General features: G+C 47.4%; 1 protein-coding gene across 2 annotated transcripts in view; it reads left to right on the top strand.

The window, feature by feature from the left end:
• SLC22A23 (solute carrier family 22 member 23) overlaps positions 1–18,777 on the top strand; it is a 179,171-nt gene that overhangs the window by 145,428 nt on the left and 14,966 nt on the right. The window contains exons 5-10 of one of the 2 annotated variants that reach the window (XM_045189110.3): positions 1,353–1,480; positions 8,126–8,228; positions 8,923–9,155; positions 10,784–10,816; positions 10,945–10,968; positions 12,046–12,169. In XM_045189110.3, the coding sequence (XP_045045045.2) occupies positions 1,353–1,480; positions 8,126–8,228; positions 8,923–9,155; positions 10,784–10,816; positions 10,945–10,968; positions 12,046–12,169 (645 nt within the window). The remainder of the gene's footprint in view (positions 1–1,352; positions 1,481–8,125; positions 8,229–8,922; positions 9,156–10,783; positions 10,817–10,944; positions 10,969–12,045; positions 12,170–18,777) is intronic. The other variant, XM_024552311.4, reaches the window with a different exon arrangement.

An 18,777-nucleotide genomic window follows, 5' to 3' on the forward strand; every position in this document is an offset into this window, starting at 1 on the left:
AATATAAACTTACAAAGTGCATGGATAACAAAACCCTGGTTTTTTTCTGTCCGCTCTCCTCACAAGATTTTACCCTAAAAGCAAACAAACAAGGAATCTGTTGCTACCAAAACTTGAAAACTGCTGTGTTATGGCATCATCTCTGGGGGATTAGACTTGCAGTTATTAAGATGAAACGAACTCTGTGGGTAAGCCCTGTGGAAGTCAGTCTTCAAACCCTCAAGAACTGAAAATAACTGTTGGGTTGCCAGTATTGGGGGCATTTTTTTAACTTAAAATTATCCTATTAACATTTGTTTTTTTGTGACAAAATATAACAAATGCAGCCCTTCAAGGAATTGCTTAGACATGGTTTAGAAATACGTGGTTATTTTTGGCCCTGGCTGGTGTGGCTCCATGGACTGAACACCAGCCTGCAAACTGAAGGGTTGCCAGTGTGATTCCTGGTCAGGGCACATGCCTGGATTGCGGACCAGATCCCCAGTTGGGGGCGTGTGAGAGGTGACAGTTTAATGTATCTCACACACATTGATGTTTCTCTCCATCTCTCTCTCTCCCTTCTAAAGCAGATAAACAAAATCTTTTTTTAAAGGATTTTATTTTTTTATTTTTAGAAATAGGGGAAGGGAGGGAGAAAGAGAGGGAGAAAAACATCAGTGTGTGGTTACCTCCCACGTGCCCCCCACCATGGACCTGGCCCGCAACCCAGGCATGTGCCCTGACCAGGAATGAAACCTGTGACCCTTTGGTTCATAGGCCAGCACTCAATCCACTGAGCCACACCAGCTGGGCTAGATAAACAAAATCTTTTTTAAAAAAAAAGAAGAAGAATTTGGCCCTGGCTGGTACGGCTCAATGGATAGAGTGCTGGCCTGCAAACCAAAGGGGTGCAGGTTCGATTCCCGGTCAGGGCACATGCCTGGTTGCAGGCCAGGTCCCCCGTAGGGGGTGCCCCAGAGGCAACCATATATTGATGTTTCTCTCCTTCTCTTTCTCCCTCCCTTCCCCCTCTCTAAAAATAAAGAAAGAAAAACAGGTGGTTATTTTTAAAAGCGTTTTATACATATACTGATTTCTTGACAAAGTTGGTAGGACATTGTTTCTTTCTGCCACATTTTAAAAATCATAATTTTTATACTTTCTAAAAGAAAATTAGCAGCCCTCCAGCACCCATAGTCTATTGCCCCTCATTGGGCTAATGAGGGTCCTGAGCACTTACGGGCCTCCACAGCACGAGGGCAGAGACTGAGGGCAGTGCCTCCTGCCAAGGTCACTTGCTGGGGACAGAAACTGAAGTCCTTGATGTCCCCCAGAATCTAAGGCATTCACTGATTCCTTTTATGTCTCTGAAGGGTATTCCCTGAGTCCCTCCGGTGGCTGATGGCTACCCAGCAGTTTGAGTCTGCAAAGAAGTTGATCCTACACTTCACACAGAAGAACTGCATGAGCCCTGAGAGTGACATCAAAGGTGTGATGCCCGGTGAGTACAGCCCAGCGGCCCAGTCAGCCCTGGGAGAGGCTGTGTAGCCCCGGACTGAGGATGGTTTGGGTTTACCAAGCAGCTGCCCTAGCCAGCTGTTTATTTTCCTGTGACAGTTGGTCTGCAGCCAGGCTGGGAATGTGAGTGAATTGAAATCCTCTCTATTCTCGAGGTGTTGGATCTTTCCCAACTAAGCCTGGCCCACTGTGGGGCCCCATGTAGCCTGTCCAAACCCAGGAGTGAGTCACGAGCTTAGTATGCACCTGGTTGTCAAGGGAACATTTGAGAGGGGTACAGAAGCCGGAGTCAGGCACACAGCCCTGCCGCCTGCCCGCCTGCCCGCCAGGTTTAAATGCTGGCAGGGAGTGGCTGCGGGTGCAGCTGGCCTTCACTGCCTCTCTCTCCCAAATGTGGTCTGCAGGGGGCCACCATTGTCTCTATCTGTCATGACCTATTTGTGGGGCAACTGAAGAGGTAGAAAAGTGAAGTATTTCCAGACATGAGTCCAGGTCCATGAGATATCTAACATTTCATCTCAGTATTAACCCTAATAATTAATAAATGCTTGACATTTATTAACTTATATTTCTCCTCAACTTGAGTTTACTGAGGGAGGTACTATAATTATATTTGCAGGTGAGGAAACTGAGGCACAGAGGGGTTTAAGTGTCTTGATGGAGGTCACACATCTAGTAAGTAGTTGAGCTGGGACTTGAACCCAAGAAGTCGAGCAGAAGCAGCTTCCTTATGCTGCTTCTGAGAGATGAGGGCAAGCTCTGAGACTTGAATTAACTTTTCTCCTTTTGGGCCATATTTGCTGATTTAGGCGGTTAATGGTCTTAAGTCTTTCAGTGTAATTTGCTTCTGGCATTTCCTTAATTAAATCACATGCTCCACTCCTTTCAGGTTAAAATATAGTCCTGGAAAACCTTGTTTTCTCCGTCCAAATTGCACTCATTCATTTCCCTCCTATCTTTGAAAAGTGGTATTAAATCTTTTTCTCTTTTCTTTGCTTATGAGTTTTACGGGCACATATTTTCATGCTGGTGCCCCAGCAGAAGACTGGGGGAGGGAACTGGCATGTGTGGCAGCACCCCCACTCAGGAGGGGTGCCCTCCTCCAGGGGGCACCTCCTTTTCTGCCTCTAAATCCTGTTCACTCCCAGCCGTCAGACGTACTGATGATCGCACCGTGGCAGAAGCCGGCCCAGGGCTTGAGGGAAGACAGGTGTCTGATCAGAATCAGCCACTTCCAACTTGCTTAGGCTGGACTTGTTTTTCTGCTTGGAGCCTCTGCGCATCACTTCACCTAATCCACCTGCCAACACCTTAGTGTCCTACTTCGCCTCTTTACCTTTCTTGACTCCTTCCTCACTGCCACCCTTCCCCTCGCGTCACTACCTGCTCAAACACTCTCCAGTGGCTTCCCAGGTCCCATTGACTAGATCCCCAAGTCCTTCAGCCACCCAGAGACCCTATCTCACCCCTGCCTGCCTCTCACAGATGCCCTGGCCTTCATCAGACTTTCAGAAAGTGCCAGGCGCTTCCTGTCCACAGGGCTTTTCCACTCCACTTCCCTGCTCTCAGCCTTGCTCTGCTTTGTCCAGCTCCTTGGAAACCAGGATAGCCGGATTCCCCGGGCCCAGGCCAGCTCTCCAGTGGTGCACCATCACAGCCACAGGCCCTGGACCCCGCTGCCAGCTGTGACCAGTGGTTTGTGTGGCTCCTTAGGGCCTGTCACCCTGTCTGCAGAGCCTGATTGCCCTGTTATCCGGCACTAGAAGAAGGCCTGCCTCCTAGCAGGCAGTCCATGAATATCTATCGAAAAGTGAAACGTGGTCTCCAGTGGTCAGGCAGGGGTAGGGCAATTTCTCACGGGAGTCGGCTGCGGTCGCTGCGTATGTTGCCTCTGGGTAGATGAGGGCCTCAGGTGTGGCTGTCGGTGTGTGAGTCTAGAGGAGCGCCTGCCCTGTCTGTGCGTTCTAACCTTGGATTCAGACTAGAAGAAAACTTTACGTTCCAACATTTTCCATGCCCTTTCCTCTTTTAAAAAAACCTCGTTTATCATTGAATATGGCAGATTTTCTTGGTGGAACTGGCCGCTGAATTACCATAGACATTTGGATCTGCTTCAGAGTATCATTCTCACAGTATCATTCCTACAGAAGTTAGTGTCACATGACGTGTCCAAGAGCTGACTCCTCTCCTTGTCTCATAATTCCCCAGAGTCTGAGCATTTACTGCAGGAGTAGGGTCTGCAGGTTCCAAATCTGGTCACGTATACTGCAGCCCACTCTCCAGAGAAATCTTGGAGTAAGAGCTCAACGCCATGTCCTAGTAATAGTAACACTGGCAGTCACCGGGCAGCGACCCCACAAGGCATGGGGTGAAACACTGTGTGGGCATTTGATCCTCATCAGAGCCTGAGGAGATCGATAGTCAGGTTGTCCCTGCTGTACCTGTGAGGACATGGAGCCCAGAGAGGCTGTGTGTTGGGAGCACTGCTTCCCCACTCCCCACATTCCCTCCACATGGACGGAGCCCACCCAGAGGAAGAAGAGTGAACTCGCTCCCTTCTTTTTCTTCTACACCAGGCCCTCTCTTGGTAGTGCTGGCAGCAGCCAGCCTGGCCCAGACTTGCCGGGATGGGCAGGGGAGTCTGCACAGCGCAAGTGCCCCAACCCCAGGCCCTTCCCAGGGACAGAGTGTGGATTCTGTCCTCGCCTGCCTCACTCTGTCTTGGCCGTGTGTGTGGAACCTGAGGTGAGAAGAGAGGCCACGTATCAGGCCAACTCAGGGTCCCCTCCAATAGGTCACCTATCCAAAGTCACACCACTGGCAAGTGAAGAAACTGTGGTTGACCTGAGCACCCTGCATGCAGCCACTGCGTCACGTGCCCCCCCCCCTTTCCCCATGCGTGCAGGCGGCTTTGCTGGCAGGGGCCACGTGCGTGAGCGGGTGCTGCAGAGGCCAGGAGTACAGGTTGCTGGTAGGGAACTTGGATAGCTTTTGGAGAGTGGGCTGTCTCTCCAAAGGCGATTTTATGATAGCACCCCTGCAGACACTCTCAACTGTTATTGATTCTGAAGCAAACCCCTTCAATTGGCCAAGTGCCACCCTTTCTAAATCCGTGCCTGAGGGCTGAGGGCCACAGGGCACAGAGACAGCAGGCACTTCTACTTCTGAACATGGGCTCACTTGGGGTCTCTGAGACACTTCCTAGGAGCTTTCAGTGCATTTTGTGATGACTCTTGTGGGGGTGGCTGCTGCCGCTGCTCCTCCTTCTCCTGTTCTTCCACCTTTTTGCACCCTCCTCCTGATCCCCCTTTTCTTTTTGTCTTTTCGTGTTTTTCATTTCCATAACTGGTATTTTTCCGGTTTTACCAGGAATGTGTTTGCAGTATACCCAAGTATAAAAGCAAAGCCAGCTTATGTGACACCCCCATCCAAGTGAATGCAGGTTACCCTCGATGTGTGTTTCCCCTGCGTCCCTGCGCCGGGCCTTGGGTGGTGTAGCCCTGTTCTTGGGAAGCAGAGGTTGGCCCCTCCCCCGGATCTCTAAACCATGGAAAGGTCACGACACTTCCACTATGCCTGCAGGGGACACCTTCCCTTCCGCAGTTGGTGCAGAGAAGTTGGGACAGACTGGGTCAGCAGGAGCACTGAGGTTCACACAGGGCTTCACCACTTCTTTCATTTGGTTCTCATACCAGTACTCCGAGTGGGGGCATTGTCCCTAACAGATGAGAAACTGAGGCAAAGAGCAACTAAGTAACTTTCCCAGGGAATCTCAACAAGAATTCTGGAAGCCGGGACTCAGCCGGGTCAGTCAGACCCCTTGCCGCACCCCAGGTCAGGGAAGGAGACCCCACCCAGCCAGACCAGCACCCTCTGATGGTACATCACAGAGGAAATGCAACGTCACGGGAGCGGAACAGGGTTGCAGAATGGCGAGTAGGAGCTGCCTGGCTGCTTAAGTAGGAGGCTTGGATGGATGATTTCTAACTTGGCTCTACTTGTGTTTTGTTTTGAAATGTTTCTAATGGCTCTAAATCAAGAGGGTTGAAGAGCTTTGGCGAGGAGCAGGGAGGGGCATTTATTTAACAGTTGTTTCCTTGATGCTCAGAGTTTCCCGACTCTCAGTGCCCCTTCCCCTCCTGCTATTTCCACATACACGGCTTTGGAATGTCCCTGCGATTTCCGTGTGGTGGCTAGAGATGGAGAGGCCTCTTCCCATTACCCGCGCAACTACCTTAGGGGTCTCAGAAATCATCTAATGGTTCCTGTAACTCAACAGTTGGGTTTTCGTCCCAGAAAAACAGACCTAGTGCTGAGGAAGTTTTATGCTGATGGGCTAGTGATATGTATAACAGAAACAAAGTCTCAGTAGCCCCAGACGGGTTAATTTAATTCCACTTAGAATAATGCAGTTACCTCTGTAGACTGCAGTCCATTTGTTAGACTTGGGGCTCTAGAGTTTAACGCTATTAAAAGAACCCTGGGGTCACAATTGCAATTGCTACAGCTTTTTTAGCCACCTCTATTTTATTTGTAATAATGTGGTAAAGTTAGGTTTGGGCCACATTTGAAAAAGCACAGCCTTTAAGCTTATATAAATATGCTAGTGGACATGTAAGTTTTCTTCTTGTAGGGTTTGCATGGTGAGCAGCTGCAGCTTTCCGAGTTGATTCCTGACAGGCTTTACGCGAGTGAAGGTTCTCAGATCACTGGGTCCCACATGTTAACCATATTTTTAATTACTGTTTCTAATGCTCTTTAAAAGTCCTTTAGATTTTTAACCATGGGGAAAGTATGTTTGTAAATCAAATTAGTCTATTTTTACAGAGGGGAAAATGAAAGTCAGGAAGACCTCAGGAGCAGGTCTGTGGACAGAGAACCGAAATGCCAGCCATCTGGTTTGTGCACAGACCTCAGTCTTGGAGCCTAAATCTGGGAAAGAAGAAAGTGCTGGATACTCAGGGTTGCATGGTATCCCTCAGACATAGGAAACGTTTTTCCTTCTTCTTCTATGTCCCAGCTGGTGACACTGATCCCAAAAAAATTTTAATAAAAATTCCTAAATCTGTACAATTACACAACCTATTTTCCTTCAAACTGTAACTGATGAGGCTTGTGGCCCCCCTGCCATTGGAGGGCAGGGAGAAGCTAGAAAAGGAAAGAAGTAAGGCGGGGACAGGGTGTGAGGGGTGGGGGTGTGGAGGGGCACTCCTCAGACACCGCGCCCTGAGGGAGCTGCTCCAGGTCCCTCTGAGGCAATCCCGGTTCCTCTGACCTCTAGAAGCCTCCTCAGTAGAGGGGGACCTTTCCACCCCCACTGCTTTAAAAAAAATTAGTAAACTAATTTTGGAATGACTTTAGGTTTACAGGAAAGTTGCAAAGATAGTACAGAATTTCAGAATACCCCTGACTCAGTCTCCCTCCTTGTTAACGTCTAACATTATTCCCGTGGTACTTGTCACAACTGAGAAACAGCCACTGGCGCACTACTGTTAACCAAACCCCAGCCTGTATCTGAATGTGACCATTATCCCATTAGTAGCATCTTCCCCCTCCAGGGTCCCATCCAGGAAGGTGTTCAGTCACCTGTTTCCCCAGTCCCCTCTGGTGTCTGACAGTTTCTTAGTCTTTCCTCGTTTTCATGGCCTTCACAGTCCTAAAAAGCACTGGCCACTCACCAGATGGGTTAAGTCTTTTTCTCTTTTAGCCTCTGTGAGGGGAATTATTCCCCAAAGACATGCCTAGCTAGGAGAGCAGGAAGGACCCTGGGAGGCCGATTGTGTGGCGGTCCAGACACTGCCTATTTTGATCTTCCCTGTGAAATTGCTAAGTCAGCCCCAGGACTTCAGCAAACTCACTGAACCTGGTAATGCGGCCTTGGAGAGCCATCAGTCTGTCAGAGTGGCTTTCAGAGCTAGTCTGAGCCTCACCAGAAACTGTCTCTTAACTTTGTAGCTGGTTACATCACTTTCAGTCAAAACATCGCCTGTCCCATCCAGCTCCCAAAGACTTTTGACTGTTAACTAAAACATAAACATATAGAGTAGGTATAATCACATATAAACATACCCATTCTCATTTATTTATTTCCCTTTCGAGATGCATGCACTTGAGGGGCAGTTTCAGAAGGAGCAGCTACAGCCATCGTGTGTCCCACCGTCAGAGTCAAGGAGCCTATCAGCACGAGCTTCTCCCAGCCTCTGAGCAGTGGGTGATGCAGGCAGATCCGACTCTGTGAGGGAACCACTGTCCTCATATGCCCAGGGCCCAGTTAGGGCTCAGTAACCTAGAACACCATTACTTAGTCCTGTGCTCGGCCAGAGTGGAGTGAGCCTGTGCTCTTTGTGTATGCCTGGTCCGCGGGGAGGCTCTGCAGTGGGGAGGCACTGTGTGCCCACAGCCTGCCCTGGCTCCCTTCAACCCCCTGGGGAAATCTGAGCTGCAAAGTTAGAGTCTGAACACATTTCCTACAATGACAGCCAGATTCTGTCCCCTGGCTTAAAGAGGGGGAAAAAAAAAAACAAGCATTCTCCCCTTTCTGATGCCTGAACTCGGGGGACAGGGCTGCCTTGGAGACCGCCTGTGCAGGCCCTCGCTGAGAGGTCACAGGCTCTCTCTCTCTCTGCAGAGCTGGAGAAGGAGCTCTCCCGGAGACCCAAGAAGGTCTGCATCGTGAAAATGGTGGGGACCCGGAACCTGTGGAAGAACATCGTGGTCCTGTGTGTGAACTCGTGAGTCACCAGGGGGACACATCTGGACTGAGGTCAGGGAGGGGCCGCAAAAGTGCCACTGTGGCACAGCCAGGCAGAGCTTCCCTTCTCCCCAGCTGGACTTTAAATTATGGCCAAGCCAGGCCCTCTGGCCTGTCCAGGGCTCCACCTTTGCCAAGGGGCCCTCATTTAGTCTGATAAGCCTGTCAGAGCTTCCTAACCAGTGCTCTGAAGGTTAGGCATGCTGGGAGACACGGACTCCACCCCCAGCCTCAGGGAAGCTAGGGCGCCAGCCAGCTACCCCCAGCCCAGCAGGCCAGGCATCTTACCCTGCATGCCGCACAGATAGGCAGTGTGTGTTAGAACTTGTCACTTGCCAGCTGCAGAACATCTCTCAGCCTGCTTGCCCTTCTGTGAGCTGGGTCCGACTGTAGCTTTTCCAGCGGTTGATATGGGATTAAATGAGCTGACACATGGGGGCACATTGTCTTCCATAGGAATTCCCTTCACTCCCATACTGTCATACCTTTCTGCCCAAGTGATGGCCGCCCAGTGAGGGGCACTTCTCTGCTGTCTGCATGTCACTCTGCTGTACTTCTATTGATTGTAACAGCACGCTTTCCATCACATACAGAGTCGCTTATACGCTTCCTGGTCACTGCACAGCCCCTTGTCTCTGCATGCCCACACGGCCCTCTTGGTATGTCTCCCGCAGGCTAACAGGGTACGGGATCCACCACTGCTTCGCAAGGAGCATGATGGGCCATGAGGTGAAGGTGCCGCTCCTCGAGAACTTCTACGCTGACTACTACACCATGGCTAGCATTGCCCTGGCGTCCTGCCTGGCCATGTGCGTGGTGGTCCGGTTCCTGGGGCGCAGGGGAGGCCTGCTGCTCTTCATGATCCTCACTGCCCTGGCCTCGCTGCTGCAGCTCGGGCTCCTCAACCGTGAGTGGGGCTGGGGAGTGGGACTGACTCTGTGGCAGGGCCCGGAGGTGGGGGCCAGGGGGGAGGGGTACGCGACAAAGGGTCTCCGAAAGGGCTGGATGAGCCTGAGAACAGTTTTCAGTGACCTGGTATTCCAGCATCAACAGCTTGAGGAGATGGTTTGGGAAGGACAGCTGTAACTGAAAGGTGCCTGGTGACCGCCTTCCCCCTCCCCCACCCCGCGCCCAACTCTGGGGCTCCAGCTCAGAGCCTTCCTGACTGCACCACTGTGGACATGGCTTTTCTCACAGCCAGACTTTCTCTCTGTGACACACCATGTGACAAAGAAGCACCGAGGACTTGTTTCTTCCCTGGGAAATACAGGGGGAATTAATTTTGGCATTCTTGCATTGGGACACTGCTTCTCAGCAGACATGTCCAGGTTTATCAGCTTGTCTTTGGGCCAAAGAATCTCTCAGTAAATGTTTAAAATAATGTAAAGAAAAGCTAGGCAACCCATGCAACCCCTCCAACTATAAGTAGGCACACTCAGAATAGCTCCTCGTGAACAAACACCTACCTTCCTGCCCAGAAGAAGCCGCACAGATTCTCTGACCTGCTTACAGTGAGCCCTGCATGAGCAGGACAGCTGAGCCCTCCTCACCCAGGCAAGGCCTTCCTGGGGCCGGCTCGGACACCTCGGGGACACAGAGGCCACTGACTGCTCCCACCTTCACGAGGAGAGGTAACCCAAGCTGGGGGATCTAGCTCAGAGCCTGTCCAGCTGTACACCGCAGAGCAGAACGCTCACATTCCCGGTTTGCATCGTATGGCCGAGGCACAAGAGTCAGCATCCAGAACGGAAGGAAGAGAAAGGAAAAAACTCACAACTTCTTCAGCCTTGTTGTGCAAACTGGATTGTAGATGAGCTAGTCTCAACCTCAGGAACCGTTTTTCTGACGGGCTAGTTCTCTTGCATCCTGCATCTCCCTTGTGAGGCTGGCCTTTGTTTCAGCTGTGACTGACTGGGAAATGGATAAGTGGTGTCTGTCTTCTGACCATCCTGTCCCCGCTGGGGCCACCCGAGCTACCCTTCCAGGGAGCCTCTGTGACTAGACATTTGAGTGGATGTGCAGGAGCATGGCAGCCCCCGGAGGTGTCACAGTGCTCTTTGTCCCTGAGCAGGAAAGCCACAGGAACTTCGTGCAAAGAACAAGTAGTCTGAGGATCATCAGAGCTCTGAGTGTAAGAAATGCCACCCACTGGGTCTGCCCCCACAGTGTTGCCACTCCCTTGAGCCCAGGCCAGCAGTGAATAACTTTACACACAATGAAATTAAGCCTTTGGCTTGAGGTGGTGAGGTGTGCTGGAGTCTCTTCTGGAGAGCTCTGCTTTCTCCCCAGGATCTGAGGCCTGCCCTTCAGACAAAAACAGTTTTGTTTAGTCGAGTGTTAATTCCAGTGCTGGGACTGTCACCAGGGGTTTCCTCCATCTCTCTAATACTCTGGCCCCAGACCTGGAAGGGAATTCACTGAGATATCAGTCACATGGAAACACAGTGGTCACTTCATACCTAACATGCTTTCTTTCTCCCCACTTTTCCCACTGTCTTCGTCCTCGGCTTCATCCCCATCATCTCCACTGCCCAGTGATTGGAAAGTACAGCCAGCATCCAGACTCAGGTGAGCCCTGCACACTGGCGCCGTGTGCCTCATCATCTTGGTATTGCATCCAAATGGGCGTTTTCATGAACACTCACAGACCTGTGGTTTCCCTCTCTTCTGTTTCTCCTCCTCCTTTGCCCTCCAAGAGTTGCAGCTGAAGTTGGCCGTAGGTTGGACACTATAAGCATACATCTGTGTTCTCTACTCCCTCTCGCCTCTAGAAAGAGCGGCTGGTTCTCCCGTTTGTGCCCGGCTTGCACGCATGCCCTCGCCTCTTCCCCCAGCACTAGCACCAGCAGCCAGCACAGGCCCTCAGCTGCCTCCCATGCAGTGTGTCTTAGGGACAGTGCCTGGACAAGATCCGAAAGTCCGAGAGTGCAGGAAGCCTGGCTGTCTGTGCTGCCAGGGGAGGCTGCTGCCCTCTTTGTGAATCACGCAAGCTCACTGCTCTCCTCCATGGGGATGCAGAGCCACTGCCGTGCACTCAGTGCTGCTGGTCACATGTGCCTGGCCCGACCTGAGCCCATGCTACTAGGGCCCTCCACAGGGAGAGCCCTGAGGTCCCCGTGCACCCTTGCAGGGAACTGATCTGTGCTCAGTGTATGACCCCCAACAGCATGCTATTGCTCTGTGCTAGATGCCACCTTGGCGTGAGGTCAGACTCTGGTGCCATTTGCAAGATGTTTGAGTTGGTTGAGACCTTTCCCTCCAGGCCCATAAATTTTTCTGTTTGGGTTATTTGAGTTTTTGTTCTTTTGAATCAAGCCTGAGATACCCTGTCCCATGTATTGGACTGGGAAAACCTGAGGCCTGAATAGCCAGGGCTCTCTGGAGCACAGAAACTTTCTCTGGAGCCACCGTGGAAGGCTGGGACAGAATGGATGATGCTACAGCACCAGACAGAACACCAGCCTTCCTTCCAGCCAGGCTGGCTCTTGGTCTCAGGAATTCTGGTGGAGTCTGCGTGTGTTCCAACATTCAAGACCCACAGGGACCTGCAGGAACATGGGCCAAGTCCATTGCCAGGAAGGTCTGACCTCCTACACCTAGAGGTGATCCTCCACATACAGAGGGAACTGAGCACCCGGTCTGCACCTCAGACTGGGGAGGTGGGAGGAGGGAAGACCTTTGTGTGTTCCCAGGCCTCCCTCCTCCCCACTCCCCCTGCTCTCTCTGCCGTGGCCTCGCTAGCTTCCTTTTCCCTTCCCTCTGCTTCTCCTCACCATCCCCTTCTGATTGCCCTTCAGGTATGAGTGACAGTGTCAAGGACAAATTCTCCATCGCATTTTCCATCGTGGGCATGTTTGCCTCCCATGCGGTGGGAAGCCTCAGTGTGTTCTTCTGTGCAGAGATCACCCCCACGGTAATAAGGTGCGTAATGAGCGACGCCCCTCGGGGTGCGTTCTGAAGGCCCAGGGTGGGCTGCCTGTTTAGCAAGGCTTGTGGTGAATTAACCACCATCAGCTTCATCTGACCCTGGCCTCTGGACGGGATGATATGTGTGCTGAGTATTTGAGCTTCAAGATGGGGTGTTCCACCCTGACCCTGAGGCAACAGAGAATCAGGTGAGAACTTGACCCTGGTTCTGTCCAGGCAGCAGCTGGAGGAACAGGGAGCAGGGTACTTGTCAGGGTACAGGAAACAGCAATGACTGGAAAAGGAGAGAAAATCGGTAGGTAACTTATACCATTACTTCAAATGAAATCAAAAGCTGTCAACTCTTCTGAGAGACCTCAATTTTTAAAAATTCCAGTTCAGAATAAAAATGTGAAGTGGAAAAGGCCTTTTTTTTTTTTTTTTTTACTGACCTGAGAAGTTGATTTCACTAGTCCAAACAAAGGCCTCATAGATTTATTTATTTAACCAATATTTACCGCAAACCCGCCAGTGTGCCAGGCAGTAGGTCAGTGAACAGCACAAGGATACAGTCCTGACAGGTTTTGTGGTTATTTCGTAATTTCCTAAGAGGCGGTGATAACTGTGCTTATTAGCTCATTTCATTTTGGTTCATGAAGCTGGGTTTGATCCTTTCTGGTGCTGTCCCTGGGTGGCGGCTGGGGGAGGGGGAGAACACTACACACCACTTGATGTTACTCAAATTATAGCACAATAAAAGGGTTCCCCTTTATTTGAAACGGCACCACTTAACTGCAAAGTTGTACATTTTCCTGGTAATTACTGTGTTTGACTTATGGAAGCACACATCTTGATTTACTTTGACTTTTGTATGGGAATATCATTAGCATTTCTAACACATGCTTTTTAAAAATGTAAATTGTGAATACGGGCGATTACCAGCTGTGAGATTAAAGCCCAGAAGCCAGCATGGCCCTTTCCACCCTTACTTTCCCACATGGGAAAACAGGCAGCGGCTAATGAAGTTCAAGGTAGGGTTTGTGCTAACTGCCGGTTTCGGCCCCGGGGCTGGGAAGGGCTCTGGGAGGAGGCAGGTCGGTGCACAGTCTCTTCTTCCCACATTCCCAGTAGTCATGCTGACAGTAAGATTTTCACATGACCTCACTTTGATTCATTCTCCTGGATTTTTATGACACAAGCCAAGCCTGAAGGCTGCTTGTTATTACCTGTGGGATAAAATGCCAGGAAATTGTATATTTAAGAAAAATGCAATTAGGGACAGACTCATAGCTGGAAAGCAGGATGACAGCTGGGTGGGAGGGTTAGGGGGTGGAGGGATTGAGCAAAAAGGAGAAAGGACTCATTGACATGGACAACAGTGTGGTGATTGCCTGGGGAGGGGGGTATAAGGGGACCGGTAATGGGGGGAAATACAATAAAGATTAGATTTTTAAAAAAATAATAATAAAAGAATAAAATCTTTTTTTAAGAAAGCACTTAAATGCCAAGTAATTCATCTGTGCAACCCTCTGCCTGAGCCAAATAAGGAGCTGAACCTAAAGCTTGTTTCTTGTTTGTTATGCTGGAAGTTGCAAAGTGCCTTATGCAGACAGCAGCTCCTTCTGTCTTTTCCTTACCTAAACTTCCTTCCAGCAATGGGAATTCTTTCAACAGAATAGAAGTCAGGATTAAATATGGCTTTCCACTAGCCCCCCAACCTTTGTGTGATTATGGATATTTCCCTGGGGATGGCCACCCCTGCACTCTGTTAATGGGTAGACATCATTATTCATGTAAGATTTTGCTTAAGAAGCTAAACTCAAGGAAATGCAGTATCGTTTTCCTCTGTGATGTAAACCTGGAAAGATGATTTCGGGATAGAATTTAAACAAATATGTTGTCAGATTCGCTTGCCAAGATGAAGAACCGAAAAAATATTGGCCCCTCAGTGATGTTTTTGTACTTGCAGAGAATGAAAGAGAATTCAGTTTAAAGGGGGTCTGGTCTGGTCAGGTTGCAAGAATTTCTGGCAGTACTAATGACCTACTTTTGGCACCCTTTCCTTCCAAAGGCCGTCCCTTCTTGCCTGCACAGTCAGTGATAGTTCCCACAGAACCCCTGGGACCTCAGAGGCTTCCTTATCACCCCCTGCCCACTTCAGGCAGATAAGTCCAGGGTAAAGCTAGGATGGATGGCTTTTGGTCTCTGAGCTTCATTTTTCCTAATACAAAAGTAGCCTTTTTCTATATTGCTGGATTAAAAACACATCTTCTGAACAAGAATAGTAGCACAGGTTAAGCTCCCAGGATGGACTCTGCAAACAGGAAGATAAGAACCTTTCTGCACAGGAGATGCTAAAGGGTTGCTTTAAGAACAGGAAGAAAAACAGTGAAAGAAAGAGGAACACAGATACAAAAAAAATGGCAACAAATAAATACCTGTCAATAGTAACCTCAAACGTAAATGGATTAAATGCCCCAATCAAAAGACACAGAATAGCGGAATGGATATAAAAAACATGACCCACACATATGCTGCCTACAGGACACCCACCTCAGAACAAAAGACTTACACAGACTGAAAGTGAAGAGCTGGAAAAAATATTCCAAGCAAATGGACAGGAAAAAAAAAAAACCAGGGTAGCAATACTCATATCAGACAAAATAGACTTCAAAAAAAGCCATAAAAAGAGACCCAGAAGGTCACTCACTTCATAATACTCAAGGGAACAATCCATCAAGAAGACATAAATACAGTAAATACATAGGCACCCAACATGGGAGCACCCAAATACATAAAGAAAATCTTGGAGGACTTCAAGAAAGATATTGACAGCAACACAATTATAGTAGGAGATTTTAACATCCCACTGTCAAAAATGGACAGATCTTCCAAACAAAATATCAACAAAGATATTGTGGCATTGAACAACACCCTGGATGAAATGGACTTAACTGATATATAGAGAGACCTTCATCCCAAAGAAGCTAAATACACATTCTTTCCAAATGCACATGGAATATTTTCAAAGACGAAATGATAGGATACAAAACAAGCCTCAACAAGTTCAAGAAAATTGAAATCATATCAAGCATTTTCTCTGACCCCAAGGGACTGAAACTAGAAACAAACCCCAAAGGAAAAAACTCAAAACACTCAAAATCATGGAGATTGAATAGCATGCTATTAAATGAATGGATCAAGAACGAGATTAGGGAAAATATCAAAAAGTTTCTGGAAACAAACTCACAACAACCCAAAACCTATGGGACCCAGCAAAGGCAGTCCTGAGAGGGAAGTTCATAGCGATACAGACCTACCTCAAAAACATAGAAACATTTCAAATAAACAACCTAACCCTACGCCTACAAGAACTTGAGGAACAACAACAAAGACAACCAAGAGCAAGTAGAGGGAAGGAAATAACCAAGATCAGAGCAGAATTAAATGACATAGAGACTATAAAAACACAATTGTAAGGATCAATGAATCTAGGAGCTGGTTCTTTCAAAAGATAAGCAAAATCAACAAACCCTTAAGCAGGCTCATCGAGAGAGAGAGAGAGAGAGAGAGAGAGAGAGAGAGAGAGAGAGAGAGAGAGAAGACCCAAATAAACACATTCAGAATGAAAAAGGAGAGATTACAGCTGATACCACAGAAATACAAAGGATTGTAAGAAATTACTACAAAGAACTACATGCCAAGAAATTTGAAAACCTAGGTGAAATGGATGAGTTTCTAGAAAAATATAATCTTTCAAAACTGAAGGAGCAGAAAGCTTGAACAGACCAATAACACCTGATGAAATTGAAAGAGTAATCAAAAAGCTTCTGACACACAAAAGCCTTCCACCAGACGGTTTCACAGGAGAATTCTACAAAGCATTTAGGGGAGCTCTAACTTTCATCCTCCACAGATTATTCAAAAATATTCAAGAAGATGGAAGACTCCCAAACTCTTTTTATTAAGACAACATCATCCTAATCTCAAAACCAAATAAAGACATAACAAAGAAAGAAAACTTCAGGTCAATATCTCTGATGAACATAGATGCTAAAATCCTCAACAAAATATTGGCAAACCCCATCCAGCAATACATTAAAAAGATCATACACTATGATCAAGTGGGATTCATCCCAGGGATGCAAGGATGGTACAATATTCGCAAATCAATAAACATAATACATCACGTAAACAAAATGAAAGACAAAAATCACATGATCATATCAATAGATTTGAAAAAAGCATTTGATAAGGTACAGCACCCATTTATGATAAAAACACTCAGCAAAGTGGGAATAGAGGGAGCATTCCTCAACATAATAAAGGCCATATATGAGAGACCTACAGCCAACATCAGGCTCAATGGGCAAACTTAGAGCATTCCCACTAAGATCAGGAACAAGACAAAGATGCCCTCTCTCACCATTCCTATTCAGCATAGTACTGGAAGTCCTAGCCACAGCAATCAGACAAGAACAAGAAATAAAAGGCATCCAAATTGGAAAGGAGGAAGCAAAACTGTCATTGTTTGCAGATGACATGATAGTGTACATGGAAAATCCTATAGACTCCACCAGAAAACTACTTGACCTAATAAATGAATTTGGGAAAACAGCTGGATACAAAGTGAATATTCAGAAATCAAAGGCATTCTTACATACCAACAATGAAATAACAGAAAGAGAAATCAGGGGGAAAAAATCCCATTTGATATAGCAACAAAAACATAAAGTACCTAGGAATAAACCTAACCAAGGAGGTTAAAGACCTGTACTCAGAAAACTACACAACATTGAAGAAAGAAATTAAGGAAGATACAAACAAATGGAAGCATATACCATGCTCATGGATTGGAAGAATTAACATCATCAAAATGGCCATACTACCCAAAGTGATTTATAGATTCAATGAAATCCCTATTAAAGTACCCATGACATATTTCACAGATAGAGAACAAACATTTCAGAAATGTATATGGAACCATAAACGACCCCGAATAGCTGCAGCAATTTTGAGAAAGAAGAACAAAGCAGGAGGGATCACAATACCTGATATCAAACTGTATTACAAGGCCACTGTAATCAAAACAGCCTGATTCTGGCGTAAAAACAGGCACATAGACCAGTGGAACAGAACAGAGAGCTCAGAAATAAACCGAAGTCTTTACAGTCAATTAATATTTGACAAAGGGGGCAGGAGCATAAAATGGAGCAAAAATAGCCTCTTCAACAAATGGTGTTGGGATATCTGGACAGCTACGTGCAAAAAAATGAAACTTGATCACCAACTTACACCATACACAAAAATAAATTCAAGGTGGATAAAAAACTTAAATATAAGTCATGACACCATAAAAGTCCTGGAGGAAAACATTTCCTGGAAAATCTGAAGACATTCCACGCAGCAACATCTTCACGGACACGTCCCCTGAAGCAAGGGACATAAAGGAAAGAATAAACAAATGGGACCTCATCAAAATAGAAAGCTTTTGCATGGCTAAAGAAAACAGCATGGCTAAAGAAAACAGCATTAAAATGAAAAGAGAACCAACTGTATGGGAAAACGTATTTGCCAAAGATACCTCAGACAAGGGCCTGATCTCCAAAATATATAAAGAACTCACACAACTCCACTCCAGGAAGACAAACAACCCAATTAAAAAATGGGCAAAGGACTTGAACAGACACTTCTCCAAGGAAGACATACAGAGGGCCCAGAGACATATGAAAAGATGCTCAGCATCACTAGCCATCAGAGAGATGCAAATCAAAACCACAATGAGGTATCATCTCACACCAGTCAGAGTTGCCAACATAAACAAATCAACAAACAAATGTTGGAGAGGATGCGGAGAAAAGGGAACCCTAGTGCACTGTTGGTGGGAATGCAGACTGGTGAGGCCACTGTGGAAAACAGTATGGATTTCCTCAGAAAACTAAAAATGGAACTGCCCTTTGACCCAGCAATTCAGCTGCTGGGATTATACCCTAAGAACCCTGAAACACCAATCCATAAGAACCTGTGCACCCCAATGTTCATAGCAGCGCAATTTACAATAGCCAAGTGCTGGAAGCAACCTAAGTGCCCATCAGCAAACGAGTGGATCCAAAAACTATGGTATATTTACACAATGGAATTCTATGCAGCAGAGAGAAAGAAGGAGCTTCTACCCTTTGCAACAGCATGGATGGAACTGGAGAGTATTATGCTAAGTGAAACAAGCCAGGCAGTGAGGGACAAATACCATATGATCTCACCTTTAATTGGAACATAATCAACAAGAAAAAAGGGAACAAAATATAACCAGAGACATTGAAGTTAAGAACAATCTAACAATAGCCAGAAGGGAGGGGAGAGGGGACATTGGGGAGAGGGGTTTTCAGGAACTACTATAAAGGACACATAGACAAAACCAAGAGGGAGGATGGAATCAAGAGGGAGAGATGGGTTTGGATGGGGTGGGGGGAAGGGGTGGTGAGAAAATGCAGACAACTGTAATGGAACTACAATAAAATATTTTTTTTTTTTAAAAAAGAAGCTTTCTGCACAAAAACTTGTAGAACTCCATTGTCTGAGAATGACAGTTACTCACCAGAGTACTAAATTAACCAATACAGACT

Source organism: Desmodus rotundus, chromosome 3 (genome assembly GCF_022682495.2).
Source record: "Desmodus rotundus isolate HL8 chromosome 3, HLdesRot8A.1, whole genome shotgun sequence".
NCBI lineage: Eukaryota > Metazoa > Chordata > Mammalia > Chiroptera > Phyllostomidae > Desmodus > Desmodus rotundus.